Genomic DNA, 19,279 nt, shown 5'->3' with positions numbered 1-19,279 from the left:
TAGTATTATATTCCTTCCTATTTCCCACCTGTTTTTAAAGTAGGTAATAAATGTCTTGAAAAAAGCATAATAAAAATATTCATCACAATGATTTTATTTATTTATTTATTGAGACAGAATCTCCTTCTGTTGCGCAGGCTGGAGTGCAGTGGCACAATCTCAGCTCACTGCATCCTCCACGTCCCCGGCTCAAGCGATTCTCCTGCCTCAGTCTCCCAAGTAGCTGGGACTACAGGCCTGTGCCACCACACCTGACTAATTTTTGTATTTTTAATAGAAACGGGATTTCACCATGTTGGCCAGGCTGGTCTCGAATTCATGACCTCAAGTGATTCGCCTGCCTCAGCCTCCCAAAGTGCTGGGATTACAGGTGTGAGCCACTGCACCTGGTCAAAATGAGGGTGCTAGTGGCTGTTGACTTTTCAGAATATGTTAATTTGTGCTATGAATCTGGGATAGGGGGATTTAGTATGCCTGGCTTCGTATATTTATTTGTCCTTGGAGCCTTTTTCTGGGAAATGCTTGTTAGCATCACACAGCTAGTGTTTCATGGAACACAGTTTGGGGACTGTGGCTCTGCTCTCCAGAGCATCTGCTCTCCTACCCCATGTACTTTTTCTTTTTAAGACTCTATTTTTTAGAGCACACAGTATGTAGCTCTTTCAGATTGGCTTCTTTCCCTTAGTAATATACATTTAAGTTTCCTCCATGTCTTTTCATGGCTTGATCGCTCATTTCTTTTTAGTGCTGGATAATATTCCGTTGTCTGGATGTACCACAGTTTATTCACCCACTGCAGGACATCTTGGTTGCTTCCAAGTTTTGGCAATTCTAAATAAAAGCTGCAGTAAACATCCATGTGCAGGTTTTTGTGTAGACATAGTTTTCATTTCCTTTGGGTAGATACCAAGGGGTGTGATTGCTGGATCGTATGGTAAGAGTTTATTTAATTTTTTAAGAAGCTGCCAAACTGTCTTCCAAAGTGGCTGTACCAGTTTGCATTCCCACCAGCAATGAATGAGGGTTCCTGCTGCTCCACATCCCTGCCAGCATGCACTGTTAGTGTTCTGGATCTGGGCCATTCTAATAGGTGTGGAGTGGTATCTCATTGTTGTTTTAATTTACATTTCCCGGATGACATATGATGTGGAGCATCTTTTCATAGGCTTATTTGCCACCTTCATATCTCCTTTGGTGCGATGTCTATTAAGGTTTCAGGCTCTTTATTTATTTATTTATTGAGACAGAGTCTTGCTCTGTCTCCCAGGCTGGAATGCAGTGACGTGATCTTGGCTCACTGCAACCTCTGCCTCCCGGGTTCAAGTGATTCTGTTACCTCAGCCTCCCGAGTAGCTGGGATTACAAGCATACACCACCACACCTGGCTTATTTTTGTATCTTTAGTAGAAGCAGGGTTTTGCCATGTTGGCCAGGCTGGTCTTGAACTCCTGACCTCAAGTGATCTGCCCTCCTCAGCCTCCCAAAGTGCTGAGATTACAGGTATGAACCACCCCGTCTGGCCCCATTTTTAATTGGGTTATTTTCTTATTGTTTAGTTTTAAGTGTTTGTATCAGTCCATTCTCATGCTATGAACGAAGACACACCTGAGACTGCGTAATTTATAAAGGAAAGAGCTTTAATTGACTCACAGTTCAGCATGGCTGGGGAGGCCTCAGGAAATTTACAATTACGGCAGAAGGGGAAACAAACATGTCCTTCTTCATATGGCGGCAGCGAGGAGAAGTGCAGAGTGAAGCAGGGAAAAGCTCCTCATAAAACTGTCAGATCTCGTGAGAACTCACCCACTATCACAAGAACAGCGTGAGGGTAACTGTCCCCATGATTAAATTACCTCCCCCCTAGGTCCCTCCCATGACACGTGGGGATTATGAGAACTAAAATTCAAGATGAGATTTGGATAAGGACACAACCAAACCATGTCAGTGTTCCTTATATTTTGAAGATTATATATATATAATCTTCATATATGTATATATATACACACACACACATATATTCTTTATTAACTATGTCTTCTGCAAATACTTTCTCCTAGTCTATGATTTTTCATTCTTTTGACAGCATTTTTTGAAGAGCAGGGATTTTTTTTTTTTTTTTTTTTTTGAGATGGAGTCTCGCTCTGTTGCCCAGGCTGTAGTACAGTGGCACCATCTCGGCTCACTGCAACCTCCAGGTTCAAGTGATTCTCCTGCCTCAGCCTCCCAAGTAGCTGGGACTACAGGCACCCACCACCACGCCCAGCTAGTAGTTTTTGTATTTTTAGTAGAGATGGGGTTTCACCATGTTGGCCAGGCTGGTCTCAAACTCCTGACCTCAAGTGATCCACCTACATCAGCCTCCCAAAGTGCCAGGATTACAGGCTTGAGCCACCGGGCCCAGCCAAAGAGCAGGAATTTTTAATCTTCATGAATTCCATTTTATCAGTTCTTTCTGTCATGGATTGTGCCCTTGGTTTTTTATCTAAGAAGTCATCGCCAAAAGCGAAGGTCATCTAGGCTTTTTCCTATGTTGTCTTCAAGAAGTTTTATAGCTTTGAGTTTGACATTCAGGTGAATGATCTATTTTGAGTAAGCTTCTGTACAGGGTGTAAGGGCTGTGTCTACGTTCATTTTTTTTTTTTGCATGTGGATGTCCAGCTGATCCACCTGTCAGTTCTTTCACTAGAAGCGCACTGCCTTGATTGCTGAAGCTTCCTCGTGCACTCATCAGTCCCTTAAGCTTCACCTCCTCTTCCCCTACCGCACGGCAGCCACTCCACTAGTGGCCTTCCAAAGGCAAGTCCCATGGATTCTCTCCAGCGTGCCTCTTGTTTGTGACTCCATTCTGTTGTGTGAGCTCATGTTGTGTCACCTTTGCATTGGGGTTTGTAGAGTTGGTGCTGAGGTTCTGGCTTTGGGAAGGTGGCCAGACAGGAATGCAGGTTGAGGTCAAGGTATTGTTACTTGCAAGTACACAGAGCTGCCTTGGGGAAGTGGCACATGTTTCAGACCCACAGTATTCTGAAGGGGTGTTCTGTGATTCTCACTTCTTAGGCCTTTGGATGTCTAAGGGCCTTGGTCGTTGTGGCCAAGCAAGTGGTCAGTGGGATAGCCCCGCTAAGATGTACCAAGCCAACATTGACCAGCTGGCATGGACGGAAGGGCTCAATGGCACTGGGCCTGGGGGGAAAGCAGAAAGGGGCGGGCAGCTTCCAGAACCTTCCTGGGGCCTGACAGTCCTGGCCCTGCTATAAGTGCTTTGTAGCCCTGGACTGGCTCTGGTCTTCTACCAGCCCTGTGGGATAGCCCTAGCCCTGTTATAGAGATAGGACACCCATGCATAGAGAATGTTGTTACTTGTTCCAAGTCACAGTTTAGGAAGTGGCAGTGCCAGGATTTGACCTGACCCATGCTGTTGGCCACGCTGCCTCCCTAGCCTCTGCCCTCAGAGGGCTGAAGAGGTTAGGAAGAAAGGAAAGACAAGAAGGAAGTGTTGGGGAGTAAGTTGGGAAGCCCTCACCTTCCCCTGTTATTCTTTAGGCCTTACCTCCTCTCTACTGGTGCAGAAAGGCCCTGGGGCCCTGCCTGGGACTGGTTCCCACCCACCATGGGCCCTGTGTGGTGGCAGCTCCTGGAGGCCTCTGTGCTGCAGAAGTTGCCTTCTCTGGAGGGCCTGTGGACCAGAGAGGCAAGGATGTAGCAAGGGGTGGCCTGAGGAGCTCCCCTTCTGGAATACAAGAGAGCAGGAGGCAGCAGCCTGTCTGGTTTTCGTTTGAGAAGAACTGAGTTGGTGTCCCCAGACCAGGACTGTCCCGGCCTGATGTCTCAGGGAACCCTCTCCAGCCAGAGTAGCTGCACTGACAACCCCACAGCCCCCTTGGGGCACTGTGTGGAAGTTTCTGCCATGAGTACCCAGGATGGTATTGAGCTCTCTCCTTGACAAGCCTGGGTTCTAGCAGCTGTGAGCTTGGCCTCTGTCCAGCGCAGGCCTTGGCTCACAGGCTCTTGAGGAAGTTTCAAGGGAGGAACTGACACTACAATTTTTTTAGTCCTAACTTCCCCATGTTTCTACCAGGCAGAAGACTGGGCAGCTGTGGGTTTAAACCCTGGGCTTCCAGGCCCAAGAAAGGGGACTGGGCCCCTGGGAGCTGTCCCATCACAAGAAATAACCCTGGATGCCAACCAGAACCCTAACACCTTTTCTCAGGCAGGGGCAGGGAGAGGGTGAGGAGATGCCAGGAACAAGGTCGAGCAAGGAGGCTGAACCTGGAGAGCCTGGGCATGCAGCCCGCCCACTGGTCTGCCTGGTCCCTTCCGTGCTGGGGCGGGTGGAAGCTGAGGGTGGTGGAGGGGATCACAAATAAGTTATCTGCCCCTGGGTGCCTGCCATCCTCTTGGTGCCCCATGGCTACTCCAAGGACATGCCCATCCCCAAACCCAAATCACCCCAGAGCCAAAACTGCTGCTCTTTCCTCCTCGAGTGGCACCCACCCCACCCCCTTCCAATCAAAAGTCCCAAAGAACTCTTTTCTCCGCCCTATGTAAACCTGTTTTGTGATTAAAGTAATTCCCAATGAAGGAACTCATTCTTTTCTGAATGATCTGTAGGCTTAATCTTCCCAGGGCACATTTGCATTTCAAGTGGTGCGCTTGTACAGATAGAATTCATCTTTAATTGGCAGAACGAAGGGGCGCTTACTGGGCGGGAGGGAGGAGGTGGACTTTCCCAGGCCCCCCGGGCCCCTCCCTGAAGTCCTCCTCTCTCCTCCTCCACGCCCGCCCCCTCAGTGAGGGGTGGAGCTGGGTGGATTTGGAGGTTGACTGAAGAAGTGCAATGGCTATTATTCCTTTACTAATTAAAACTTTTTATGGTGAGACCTAGAGTTGCCAACTTCTAATTTTGCCAGTTTGTTTTGTCACTGGTTTCCTAACACCATCACTTCACAGAACCAAAACATGAAGGAGGAGGTCACTTCAGTCTTCTCAATGGAGTAAATTTAGCTTTACACAAACATACCACAGAGTTGTTAAATTTTTCATTTTGCTACAGATTGGTGCAAACCTCACTGGGGGCCGGCATTTGAGAACCACAAACTGGATGCCCCTCAAGGCCCTGCCCAACTCTAAAAGGCCGCAGTTTTCAAATTCCACTGTCACACTGCGTTACAGATGCATCGTCAAATGTCAATCATTGATGATGATGTTAATTTTATCATAGTTGCACATAACTTTCTATAATGGAAATGGCTCCAGGAGATAGGACGATAGAGGGAGACTGGAGAGCAAGGAATAAAGAAAGTTAGGGGCAAACGAGGGGGCAGATAGGGAAGAACACCTGCCCCCGAAACCTGTATCCATCTTCCCAGGATGCTCGGTTAGATTCTTGGGCTGCAGGAGGCAGTTTCATATTCCTGTCCCGGAAACGTGACTCTGTGTGTGTGTGTGTGTGTGTGTGTGTGTGTGTGTGTGTGTGTGTGTGTGTGTGCAATAGCACAGTAGGCGGGCGCAGCACCTGACCTTTATGTAAGCTCCCACCCGCGAAGCCTCACCCCTCAAAATGCTCCCTGTGGCCTGGCCTTGCATATGGTACTGTACCCAACCCCCAAGCAAAAGACATGAAGGTGCCAGAATGGCACATGGCAGATGTCTTAGAATGTGGGGGTAGGGGACAATGAGAGTTGCCAGCTCTGAGAGGACAAGGCCCGAGCCCTCCAAGGGAGGGGCCTGTCTGTTTCCTGCCACTCACAGGCCGCCCTGGCCCTGGCTCCAAGCTTTCCTGGGCCTGACCCAGGAAACTGAGGCTTTGCTCACAGTTTTTCCCATTCTCATTCCAGGTGTGTGTGGCTGCTGTGGTGCCCTACGCCCCAGGTACAAAAGACTGGTTGACAACATCTTCCCTGAGGATCCCGAGGTGGGTCACGTCTCTGGCAGGCATCGTGGCTCTCACGGTCCAGGCAGGGCCTCTGACGGGGCAGCTTGGAAGCCAGGCCTCCTGCTGGGTGGGGAAGTCAGGGCCTCTCAGGGTCCCCGGGCACTGAGCCTTCCCAGAGAAACTGGAACCTGGGCCACAGCCATGGGCAGTGGTGAGAGGCCGTTAGGGACATGAAGAATGAGGGCATTTGGATCTGCAGAAGGCAGCTGGAAGTTCGTCTCGGCATGCTTGTGGCCATCACTGTCCAACTGAGACATCTTTCTCCTGCGTGTCTCTCTGTGTGATTGCCTCTGGAGCTGCTAACTCTTTGAGTGATCGTAGCTCCCTGCCGGTCAGTGTGAGGACTCCCCTGTCTTGGGTTGGGCTCAGGAGCCCAGGTCTTTCCCCCTGGCTGCCACCCTCTGGTGTCTGCCAGGTGTCTAGGGGCACACACACAGGGCCTGGCCTCCAAGCCGCCTCTCCACCCGTCAGGCTGCTTTGTGGGTCGTGGTCTGGGAAACATTGGGATCTGATGTACTTGACTTGCTCTCTGGAAACCAATGGCCTGTCTTGATGGGAGCATCCTTTGTAGAGTTCCCTAAGAGCTGCAGAGCTGCCTTCGTCCTGTGTGTGTCTTGGTGCCGGCTATCCAACATGTTTTAATTTGGGGTAGCTTTTTTTTTTTTTGAGATGGAGTTTCGCTCTGTTGCCAGGCTGGGGTGCAGTGGTGCGATCTCAGCTCACTGCAACCTCTGACTCCCTGGTTTAAGCAATTCTTCTGCCTCAGCCTCCTGAGTAGCTGGGATTACAGGCAGGTGCCACCATGCCCAGCTAATTTTTTGTACTTTTAGTAGAGATGGGGTTTCACCATGTTGGCCAGGATGGTCTCGATATCCTGACCTCGTGATCTGCCCACCTCAGGTTCCCAAAGTGCTGGGATTACAGGCGTGAGCCACCGCACCCGGCCTGGGTGGCTTTTAATGACGCTGTATCATCCATTCCTACACACACACACACACACACACACGGTATATATATACACACCCATACACACATACATGTATACATTCATGTATATATATCCGTACACATGCACACACATATATACATTTTATACATTTGTATCACTTAACAATTCTTTTTTTCCCCCGAGACGGAGTCTCGCTCTGTCGCCCAGGCTAGAGTGCAATGGCGCAATCTTGGCTCACTGCAACCTCCGCTCCCCGGGTTCAAGCAATTCTCCTGCCTCAGCCTCCTGAGTAGCTGGGATTACAGGCACTCGCCACCATGCCTGGCTAATTTTTGTATTTTTAGTAAAGATAGGGTTTTACCATGTTGGCCAGGCTGGTCTCAAACTCGTGATCTGCCCACCTCAGCCTCCCAAAGTGCTGGGATTATAGGCGTGAGCCTATAACTAAAACTATGTTTTAATCATCTGCCTGTCCCTGAAACCCACATGTGCTCTGGCACATCCATAAAGGGCACTCTGTAAATGTTGATTCTGTCGAATTATTATTTTTCTCTAGACTTGAACTCGTCTAGCCGTAGTGTGGCCATAGTGAGCACAAGTTGTTTTCTCCTACAGGATGGTCTGGTGAAGACCAACATGGAGAAGCTGACCTTCTATGCCCTCTCAGCTCCAGAAAAACTTGATCGTATTGGCGCCTACCTCTCTGAGAGGCTCATCCGTGATGTGGGTCGCCATCGCTATGGGTAAGTAGTTTGGAAGAGAGGGAGAGAGATTGTCAGAAACTATATTGTTAGGCTAAACATAGGGTCCTTTTGAGAAAATGATGGCCAGGCAGAGTGGCTCACGCCTGTAATCCCAGCACTTAGGGAGGTCAAGGTGGGAAGATCACTGAGGCCAAAAGTTCAAGACTAGCCTGGGCAACGTAGCGAGATTCCATCTCTACAAAAAATTTAAAAATTAGCCAGGTGTGGTGGTGCACACCTGTAGTGCCAGCTACTTGGGAGGCTGAAGCAGAGGGATCACTTGAGCCCAGAAGGTCGAGGCTGCAGGGAACCATGATTGTGCCACTGTATTCCAACCTGGGTGACTCTCAGAGTAACACTTTGTCTCAAAAAAAGAAATAGATTATCAAACAGATCAAGAAAACTGGGAACTGGGGCTAAGGAGTATATCCCATATGATCTTCCAAAGGCAGGGTCTGGTGTGATGCTGCTGCCGAGGTTTGGGAAGAAGAGGGTGTTGGCTTCCTACAAGCACCTCTTCCAGCATCCGTTCTCTCTTGTGTTTCCATACAGAAGCCCTCATACAGTCTGGGGCCTTAAAAAAATTAAGGCTATGATTGCACCGCCATCCTCATCCAACCTATCCTGCCTTATCCCACTTACTGTCTTGAAAACAAAGGAGGAGTCATCTACATTCTAGTAAGAAGACAGAGTTAAGGGCAATTTGTCCATTAAAAATACACTTAGGTGAAATATTTATCAATCTTCTGAAAGAGAAGGGCTTTCTATGTTTAAAGAGAGAAGAAACTTAAAGCAAGTGACTGATCAATAGACTTAACTGTTGAAAAATTTAAATATTTTGATGTCAATATAGAAACACTCAGACCAGGCACGGTGGCTCATATCTATAATCCCAGCACTTTGGGAGGCCAAGGGGGGAGGATCACTTGAGCCCAAGAGTTCAAAACCAGCCTGGACAACATACTGCCCATCTCTACAAAAAATAAACAAAAATTAGCTGGGTGTGGTGGTATGCACCCGTAGTCCCAGCTACTCAGAAAACTGAGGTGGGAGGATGGCTTGAGCCCAGGAGGTCAAGGCTGCAGTGAGCTGTGTTTGCACCACTGCACTCTAGCGTGGGCGACAGATTGAGACTGTCTCAAAAAAAAAAAAAAAAAAGAAAAAAGAAACACTCAAAGTTTAAGAGACAAACAACAAAAAAGTATATTAGAAAATTAAGACAAAGGGTTCAAACTTATATATTAGTAGCTCATACCAAATAGTGGGTGGAGTGGAGAAACTGAGACACTAAGAGGTTGGAGGCAAGAGCCACAAACAAGCGACTTACAGGAGAGGAGAGAGAGCTTGCCACACATGTGGGATGACACTCAACAGACTTGTGATCAAAGGTGCATACTGAAATACTAAGATGCTAACTTATTAAATTCATCACAAAGGAAATATAATTTCCAGTATTAACCAATAGATGGCAAAACGGGAAGCATTTTCATTCTTTTCTAGAAAGAGTACAAATTGGTTGAAACTCTCTAGAAAGTAATTTTGAAATAATGTGTCAAGAGCTTTAAAAACACTTATGCCCTTTCACTCAGTAATTCCATTTCTATTTGTTGATCCCAAAGAATCAAATTTTTTTTTTTTTTTTTTTTTTTTTTTTTTAGACAAGGTCTTGCTGTGTTACCCAGACTGGAGTGCAGTGGCATGATCTTGGCTCACTGCAGCCTCAGCCTCCTGGGCTCAAGCCATCCTTCCACCTCAGCCTCTCATATAACTGGGACTACAGGCGAGTGCTACCGTGCCTGGCTTATTTTTTGTATTTTTTGTAGAAATGGAGTTTCACCATGTTGCCCAGCCTGGTCTGGAACTCCCAGGCTCAAGCAGTCCTCCTGCCTCAGCCTGCCAAAGTGTTGGTATTACAGGCATGAGCTAGTGCACCAGGCCCCAAGGAATCAATCTGAAATGCAGTCTACCTTCACACACAGATGTTCGTTATCTTGTTATTTATAATCATGAAAAAGTAGAAGTAAAATGTCCAGTCGGAGGAGAATATTTCAGTGAATTATGGTGTATGTCATTTGATAAAATGTTATCTAGTCAATAAAAATTGTGTTTATAAAGATGCTTTCCATGTAATTTGGAAAATGCTTTAAGTAAATGAAAACCAGAATCCATAATTATGTAGACAGTATTTGCAATCAAGTTAAAAAATCAACAACAACAACAAATCTCAATGGCTAGAAAATACAGTAAAACGAACATACTGGCCAGGTGCGGTGGCTCATGCCTGTAATCCCAGCACTTTGGGAGGCTGAGGGGGGTGGATCACTTGAAGTCAGGAATTCAAGACCAGCCTGGTCAACATGGTGAAACCTCATCTCTATCAAAAATACAAAAATTAGCTGGGTGTGGGGGCATGCACCTGTAGTCCCAGCTACTCAGGAGGCTAAGATGGGATAATCGCTTGAACCCAGGAGGCAGAGGTTGCAGTGAGCTGAGATCACACCACTGCACTCCAGCCTGGGCAACAGAGCGAGACCCTGTGTCAAAAACAACAACAACAAAAAAGAACGTACCAATATGTTAGGAGTATTCATTTTATGAATAGTGTGACTGGGGTGTTTTGGTTTTGTTTTGTTTTGTATCTATTTTTTCTACGTTTTTCCTAAATATTCTTTATGTGGATGTGTTACTTCCACAATAAAAAACATGAACTGCAGAGCACGTTGTGTTTGCTCCCCAACCATCATGCTACAATTCAGAGACCGAATGTCAGGAGAACACTCAGATATTCCTGGTGGTGTTGCTCATGGAGCTGAGGGTTGGGTGGATTCAGGCAGCGGTTCTCAGTCCTGTTGGTTCCATTCTCCACTGAGTCTTTTTTTTTTTGAGATGGAGTCTCAGTCTGTCGCCCAGGCTGTAGTGCATTGGCGTGATCTTGGCTCACTGCAACCTCTGCCTCCTGGGTTCAAGCGATTCTCCTGCCTTAGCCTCCTGAATAGCTGGGACTACAAGCACATGTCACCACACCTGGCTAATTTTTGTGTTTTTAATAGAGACGGTGTTTCACCATGTTGGTTAGGCTGGTCTCGAACTTTTGACCTCGTGATCCACCTGCCTCGGCCTCCCAAAATGCTGGGATTACAGGCGCGAGCCACCGTGCCTGGCCTCCATGGAGTCTTTTATAGCCATCCTCTACTTTCATCTACTCTAGCCTTTCTCCTGGTCCAGGGTCTTCTCTTTTCGTTCAGATGATGGCAGTAGCCTTAGACATAGTCTTCCTGCTCCCCGTCTTTCCTGCTCTGGTCCTTCCTGGTTAATACTGCTATGTATGATCTTCAACACACAGACCCCAAGCTGCGCTTTCCTAGCTCTTTGAGAAAAAAATCCAGCATCCTCAGCTTGACTTCTGGGGTCTTCCACAACCTGCCTGTAACCCAGCCAAGCCCACCACCCCCGCCACACCTGCCGTAGACCCACTCCACATGGACTGCTGACCACCCAGCTGGCTCTGTGGGTCTTTCTGGTGCTCTCTCTCACTTTGACCTCTTTGATGGGCCTCCCCCTGCAGCTGCCCATCAGCCCCACTGCCGTCCAAGGCCCCTTCCTCCTGGCAGGAGAAGACGGAGCCGGTCTTGAACTACAGTGAAATGTGCATGGTGCTGATGGGGTGGAGAGGTCTAGAAAGCACAGGCCTCATGAGCAAATCTTAAATCAAGCCACCCCTGGCGTAAAAAGCAGGATCCAAACCAATATGTTTCTGTGATCATTTTATATAATAAAATGAGGTTACATCCTGAATAAGAGCAAATCTACTGTGCATGCTGATTATATTAAGGGCCTTGACATATTGTAAATTATACTCAAGCAAGTAAAAATGACTTTATCCTAGGTTGAACCTAAAACTAATATGCTAGCTCCAACATTAAACATTTAATACTAACTTCACTGGCTTTCTCTGCAGTGATGGTTCTCTCAGTAAAAAAAATGTCCTAGAGTCAGCAGAGCCACTTAGAATCATTCTGCTGCCCTTACAACTGCAATTAAAATTTAGCACCATTCTGTTAAAAATAGCCATTGTAGCCTCTAAGTATTTAAAACCTGAAGGCCTCACTGAGGGCTTTGTTCATAAACATTTGGAGAAGAAAAATCTGTTAGATTTGATCTCTTATCCTGTCTCTTTGCCCTCCCTGTCTTTCTGTACCCAATGCCACATACATCATCATCTTCCTCATCACTGATGGCAGCTTTGGAAGAGTGAAATATTCTCATGCAGACAGGGTGAGAGGCTGTGTCTCCCTGTCGTGATGCAGGTGTCTGTATTTGGGGTTTGACCATATGGACATGAACCTTGGATGCTGGACCCAGGGGCAGAACCACCCTCATCTGCCCCACTGCCTCCCCACATTGTCACCCCATTTCAGTTGTGTGTGGACTCTGGCTCATAGGTGTTTAGCATGGGGACAGCGGTGGGCAGCCAAATGTGGGCAGAGAGAGGATGAGATGTGAATTTCAAGGCATCGTTCATGGGCATGCAATATGATGGGCAGTGATGTGCAGAGCAGCAAAAACCGAGCAGTCCTTCTATTTTCCCTTCTCTTTACATTTCCCTTCCAGTTCAACTCCAATGCACGTACGTCCCCTAGAAACTAAAAGAGAGCAAGGGAGGGAACAGCAGTGCTGGGTAAGACTCGCTCAGTCGACAGTGACCCCTGAGCATTGACGGGTGCAGAATGCCATATAAGATGCTGTCAGGATCCCCAGTGCCTGGAGCTCTCACCCAGCCAGGACCAAGCCCTGGCGGATGGAGATGGCCATGCCAGCGGGTTGAGCTTCTCTAATCTGAGAACCCTGGCCCTGGAGCTGACCCAGCGGCACTCCTAAGAGATACACATTCACCAGAAGGACCCTGAACCTGACTGGTGGATGGCTGACCTTGCGATAGGGATACCGCAGACCCCTACTAGATGAGGAGGGTCATCCCTCCCTTCCTTAGCTGAGGTCAGCCCTCTCTCCCTACTTCTGGACTCCTAAAACCCAGAAGATTCTGTCTAGGAGTGGGCTGACCAAATGCACTCAAACTGCCTGGAACAAGAGGTTCTTTGTCCAGGCCACTGCTCTTGAGCAATTCTTCTGCAATGACTGGCCCTACTAAAGCTGCCTCCCTCATCCTGCCTGCTGACCGTAATCCCTGACCCTGGATCTGCCTTTCCTCTCCAACTAAGCCTGGTTCCCAGACTTTACTCCCCACTCCTCCTTTCTTAGGCCAGTTCAGATTCTCAGACCTGTTATGACTTTGGACCCCTTCCAGGACACCCGCCCCAGATCAGATCTCTGCTGGTAGTAACCTTCTGACCTGGGGATCCCAGGCTCTATTCCTTTTGAGTGTGTAACAGATTAGACACACTCGAGAAGGTTACAATAAAATAGCACAAACATGGAGAGCATTAGACTCAGGGCTTCCAAGGTCCCATTGACTTCGAATTATGTAAGATGCTTTGAAAAGTTCAAGTTCATAATTATAAACATTCCATCCTTACTATTGGGATCAGAGATGAGGAACAAAGGATAATGTGTTCAAAGAACTGGGCCTTATACTTCTTTACTTTTCAGTTTCACTTCTACCATAATTTTCACCTTCTACCAAAATGGAAATTTTCCACTTTCCACTTCTGGTAAGTAGCCAATTTTTTTTTTTTTTTTTTCCTTTGCAAAGGATGGTTTTTCCATATCAGGAATTTCTGGAATTTTTTTCAGGAAGAGGAAAAGCAGTAATCTAAGCCCTGGGGCTCGCGAGGCCTTGAGTTTCTTCTCTTGCCCAACCCCACCCCTTCCTTTACATCATGTAAACACTGTAATAATGGTGAAATGCTGCAGATCCCTTCATACAGAAGAATGCTGGGATCATTCATAAGGGAAGAGAATCCCATGCTGCCTGCCCTCATTTCCTACCCGCCATGCTTGGCTGCCTGAAGGTGTCCGGGTCTGTCTGCAGGGAAAGCCTGTCCCCTTTGGAAGGACTCCAGCCCAGTCTGCTTCCCAAACCCTGCAGAATTCAGTCTCTACACAGCGGACCTGAAACATGCTGGGACTGGGTCTGCAAGGCACAGCAGGTTTCCTGGATGGTGATTGTGATGGTCTCTGAAGGGCGAGGCTGCAGAGCCAGGAATGGCTATCCTGGGAGCAAGGAGGAATGGTAGGCGTGGCTCCCATTCACCAGATGAGCTCAAAGAGCCAAAGCTGCCTTTGTATTTGAAAGACATTCTGTGGATAGAGCATACCTTGATCCATATGTGGGTGGGCCCAGAGACAACTATTCGATAATACTTTTATTTAATATCATTAAATAATCATTTAATAATAGTTGACGCGGCTATTCTAGATAAAAGAAATAAACATTTTATAAAAGTGGAAAAGAAAATTTCAGCATTTAAAGGCTGTTTTATTTTCTGGTTTCTTGGTATAGAAGTTAGCTCAAGGGTACGTAAGAAATAGCTGATGTCTTAAAAAAAATTTAGAAGTCATGACTGCTATTAACTTTTTTTATGTTTGGATTTGCAAAGCTAGCTCATGTCTGAGGCAGTCTGACTGTGCAATATCTGAAACTGGGTAGCTGTCCCAGGAGGTGTCATGGAGCCTTGTGTTGTAGCCTTGAAAGAGCTCCTGAAATTGTCCCATAGTCATCCTCCGTGTGCTTTTTGTTCACCCAAACTTTGTTTATAAAAAAAAAAAAAAAAGACAAAGACTAGCTAATCAAGAATTTTTAAATAGGCTGGGTGCAGTGGCTCATGCCTGTAATCCCAGCACTTTGGGAGGCCGAGGTGTGTGGATCACCTGAGGTCAGGAGTTCAAGACCAGCCTGGCCAACATGGTGAAACCCCATCTCTACAAAAAATACAAAAAATTAGCCAGGCATGGTGGTGGGCACCTGTAATCCCAGCTACCTAGGAGGCTAAGGCAGGAGAATCGCTTGAACCTGGGAGGCAGAGGTTGCAGTGAGCTGAGATTGCGCCATTGCACTCCAGCCTAGGCAACAAGAGCAAAACTCCGTCTCAAAAAAAAAAAATTTTTTTTTAAAAAATATCTGCCTAACATTCAATGATGGATATGATTTAGGTCAAGACATAAAGAAGAACGAATCTTTTAATTCATCCTTTATTACATTTACGGCATGTGAACCTGACGTTAGAGTTTTGGGCACTTTTAACATTTTAAAATCCCGTGGTGGCAGCTTTGCTGCAATCTTGTAAGAGAGGCCTTTTGCTACTTTATTTTGACTTAGGGAACATCGACCTGATTCCTGGGTACCCCAATTAGGCTTTACAGTTTTCTGCTTACTTTACCTCCCCTGTATTTTCTTTTTTTTTTATGTTTTGAGACGGAGTCTCGCTCTTTCGCCCAGGCCGGAGTGCAGTGGCGCTATCTCCGCTCACTGCAAGCTCCGCCTGCCAGGTTCACGCCATTCTCCTGCCTCAGCCTCCCGAGTAGCTGAGACTACAGGCACCCGCCACCGCACCCAGCTAATTTTTTGTATTTTTAGTAGAGATGGGGTTTCACTGTGTTAGCCAGGATGGTCACGATCTCCTGACCTCGTGATCTGCCCGCCTCGGCCTCCCAAAGTGCTGGGATTACAGGTGTGAGCCACCGCACCTGGCCTTCCCTGTATTTTCTTTGTGTCAGGAGGTACTTTTCTATTCCACATGATTTGACATTACAAGTAGAAGGATCACCATCCTGTAATGGGCACATGAGTCCAAACTCTGAGTCCATGAAGCCTTGCAATGGTCTCCCATCTAGCAGGATAGGAAACATTTCTAGCTCTAACTTCCCTTTCCAATGAGGTCAGTCACTTGGTTTGCTTTGGATTGCTCAGAATTCACCTTTATTTGTGCCATCAGGTTTCTAAAGCACTCCCAAACCTGATTATTAGATGCTTGTGCTATTTAGAGTATAAAGAAACTCAAAAGACAGTGGCTCCAGCAATATGGAAGTGCTTTTCCTCTCTCTCACATCAGTCTGGAGTGGCCAGTGGGCTCTGCTCCATGAGGTCATTCAGGGATCTTCAGCACATGGCTTTCCTCTCTGGGTCTCCAGTTGTTTCCACTTCCCAGATGGTAGGAAGAGGGAAAGAGAAAGGACACAGAGGGCAATCGTGTCTTATAATCAACAGATGCTGATGTTGTTCACATCACTTTCTCTTAATTAATTAATTTATTTGTTTGTTTATTTTTGAGACAGGATCTCACCCTGTCCCCCAGGCTGGAGTATAGTGGCTCAATCGTGGCTCACTGCAGCCTCGACCTCTCAGGCTCAAGTGATCCTCCCACTTCAGCCTTTGAGTAGCTGGGATTACAGGCATACACCACCACGCCTGGCTAATTTTTGTATTTATCATAAAGAAGGGGTCTCGCCATGTTGCCCAGGCTGTCTTGAACTCCTGGCTCAAGCAATCTGCCCACCTCAGCTTCCCAAAGTGTTGGGATTCCAGGTGTGAGCCACCATGCCCTGGCCACTTCCCCTCATTTTAATGGCAATATTTTAGTTATGTGGTCTCACCTCACAGCAAGAGAGACTGGGAAATGGAGTCCCAAATGAGCAGCCACATGCACAGCTAAAATTCTGAATTTCTAGGGAAAGGCAAAGGGACATATTTTAGGGGAGACATCTAGCATTCTGCCCTGGAAACTAAACTCCAAACTGTAAAGATTTTAACCAGAATAATTTCTGAAAGTTTTGCGGCAGCTTCCTTGTTAGAAGTTCAAAACAAAACAAGACAAAAAACAAAACCTCTCTTTCTTTAGAGTGCAAATGCTTTGTAAGTGAAGGATGTATGTTTTATGATGTAGACATTACTGGTTATGTCACACTCTTGGAACAAATTTGGAGTTTGAGCTTAGAGGTGCCTTTCTCCTTCTCATTAGGAATTTGATTCTTGACATTTTTCTTGGGATTATGAGAAGCATTGAAGAAGACGACTAAGATAATTGGGGGTTGTCCTGTGAAGGCTAGTTTGGGAGAGCTTGGGTATATTTAGCACACAGGAGAGAACAGCAAGAATAACAAATGAGATTGTTATTTTCAGGGGATGAGGAGCTGGAGGTAGGAGATGGCATGGCCCTCTTTTTTGCTTCTCCTGAGAGTAGAATTGTGAATAGAGGATAGAGGTTATTAGGCTTTAGGTTGACATTTTATTTCATTATATTAGTCCATTCTCATGCTGCTATGAAGAAATACCCGAGACTGGGTAATTTATAAAGAAAAGAGGTTTAATTGACTCACACAGTTCTGCAGGGCTGGGGAGGCCTCAGGAAACTTACAATCATAGCAGAAGTCACCTCTTCACATGGCAGCAGGGGAGAGAATGAGAGCTGAGCGAAGGGGGAAGCCCCTTATAAAACCATCAGATCTCATGAGAACACACTCTCACAAGAACAGTGTGGGGAAAAACACCCCCATGATTCAATTCTCTCCACCTGGTGCCCCCCTTGACACATGGGGATTATTACAATTCAAGGTGAGATTCGGGTGGGGAAACGGAGCCAAACCATGCTAGTTGTCAGTCATCTAGTGAGAGGACTTGGCTCTTTGCTATTGGATGTTGTGTATTCCTAGTTTCCGAAGTTGTTCACTCAGGCTTCAGACTTCAGAGGAATTGTTTAAGTAATTTAAAGACTTAGTTCACATAGGGAACATTCCTCATAAGGAGAAAAAAAAATTATTCTGTGTCCATCTTGTCTGTCTTATTCCCTAAGTAAGGAGTATCATCCAAACATAGTAATGCTGCCAACCATATTGCTTGCATAGTACTTTATCATTGAACTTCTAAGGCTTTCAAACACAACACCTGCAAATTTTCTATTCCTTAAAGCTGGTCCTCAGGCCTGTCTCAGATTCTTCATAAAGATCTTGACTTCCTCCCCACTCGAGCCATCTGTCTCCATCCTTGGAAACCTCATGGGCCATCATGCATGATTTTCTTATAGGATTTATTTTCTCTTTAAAGGAATATCTGTGTATTTATCTCAGCTCATTAAGTTGAATGACTGCCTTCTTCATCCTTACACCCCCTGCACTGTCTAGGACAGAGCCTTTCCACAGTGGGCACTCAATAAACACTTCTTGACTTGGATTGGATAATTCCCCGACCTCATAGAGTTTTGACTTAGAGTTTGCTATTGTGAGCATCAATCTTGCTCTTTGTGTTGACTCATGAAATGCTCTATCTCATCCATCCTCCTGTTCTTAATCTGTAAAAGGAGGGGCTGGATGAGTTGGTCTCTAGGCTTCCTTCCAGCCCTAATTCATTCTGCCTCAGTTCTGGGCTGGAGCAGACACTTGTTGGAAAGGCTATCCAGACGTTGGCAGCCTGTGTGGGAGCCTCATCACCCGGATGCTGCATTGCCCAGGTCACCACACTGACACCTTGCATGCCCCGGTTGGGCCACGGGGTGGCAGGGTCGCGGCCAGTGACAGCGTGTGCTGCCCTCCCCAGGTACGTGTGCATTGCTATGGAGGCTTTGGACCAGCTGCTCATGGCCTGCCACTGCCAGAGCATCAATCTCTTCGTGGAGAGCTTCCTCAAGATGGTGGCCAAGCTGCTGGAGTCGGAGAAACCCAACCTGCAGATCCTCGGCACCAACTCGGTAAGGAGTGGCCCAGGGGGCTCCAGGTCTCCCAGCCGCATCCTGGGGGGTTGGCAGGGGAGAGGGAGACCTCGGAGTCGGCACTGTCATGTTCTGTTCCTACTTGGTTCCCAACCCTAAGTGTGACACACTGCTTGTTTTAGGGTCTCCCTTTGTGTGAACAAAGGGCCCTTTCATTTTTTAATTTGAACAAATATATAATTTATATAGCTATATAATAAAATAATTTTTAAAAATAAAATTCACCGCTTTCAAGCATCCCATTTTAAACCCCGTGGTGGCCAGGCACAATGGCTCACACTTGTAATACCAGCACTTTGGGAGACCAAGGCAGGTGGATCACTTGAGGTAAGGAGTTTGAGACCAGCCTGGCCAACATGGCAAAACCCCATCTCTACTAAAAATACAAAAAAAAAAAAAAAAATTAGCTGGGTGTCGTGACACACACCTGTAATCTAATCCCAGCTACTTGGGAGGCTGAGACAGGAAAATCACTTGAACCCAGGAAGCGGAGGTTGCGGTGAGTCAAGATCATGCCACTGCACTCCAACCTGGGTGACAGAGACTCCATCTCAAAAAACAAACAAACAACAACAAAAAACGTGGCTTTAGTGTATTCACAAAGTTGTGCAACCATTAACACCATCTAATGTGTTTAGCGTTAGATTGATGATCTTCAAACTGTTTTTACTAATAGAATTTTTCCCCTCAAATAATTTTAAGTGGGGCCCCCAATAGATATAAAAATGGATGGAAACAGAGGCTTTCTTTGGAGGGCAGGAAGAGCCCAGGGCTTTCACCACTCAGCACACTATGAGGGCATATCTTGAAAGCTGTCCAGGTTATGCCTCTTTCAAAGATAGAGTAAAGTGATGTCCCCAGGACAAAGGTACCAGATCAGTGGAAAGACCACGGGGAAGCAGGACATGGGGCTTCTGGCTTAGTTCTGCCCTTCCCTCACTGTGAAGCGTCGAGCAGGTTACCTTTTATGGGCCTCAGTCTTTTCATCAGTACCATG

General features: G+C 46.7%; 1 protein-coding gene across 2 annotated transcripts in view; it reads left to right on the top strand.

Annotated features, from left to right (window-relative positions):
* Nucleotides 1–19,279, top strand: part of EFR3B (EFR3 homolog B) — a 119,069-nt gene that overhangs the window by 43,231 nt on the left and 56,559 nt on the right. The window contains exons 2-4 of one of the 2 annotated variants that reach the window (XM_054475691.1): nucleotides 5,835–5,911; nucleotides 7,497–7,624; nucleotides 18,111–18,261. In XM_054475691.1, coding sequence (XP_054331666.1) covers nucleotides 5,835–5,911; nucleotides 7,497–7,624; nucleotides 18,111–18,261 — 356 coding nt within the window. The remainder of the gene's footprint in view (nucleotides 1–5,834; nucleotides 5,912–7,496; nucleotides 7,625–18,110; nucleotides 18,262–19,279) is intronic. The other variant, XM_063648886.1, reaches the window with a different exon arrangement.

This window comes from Pongo pygmaeus, chromosome 12 (genome assembly GCF_028885625.2).
Source record: "Pongo pygmaeus isolate AG05252 chromosome 12, NHGRI_mPonPyg2-v2.0_pri, whole genome shotgun sequence".
Classification (NCBI taxonomy): Eukaryota; Metazoa; Chordata; class Mammalia; order Primates; family Hominidae; genus Pongo; species Pongo pygmaeus.
This window is presented reverse-complemented; position numbering and strand designations above follow the sequence as displayed.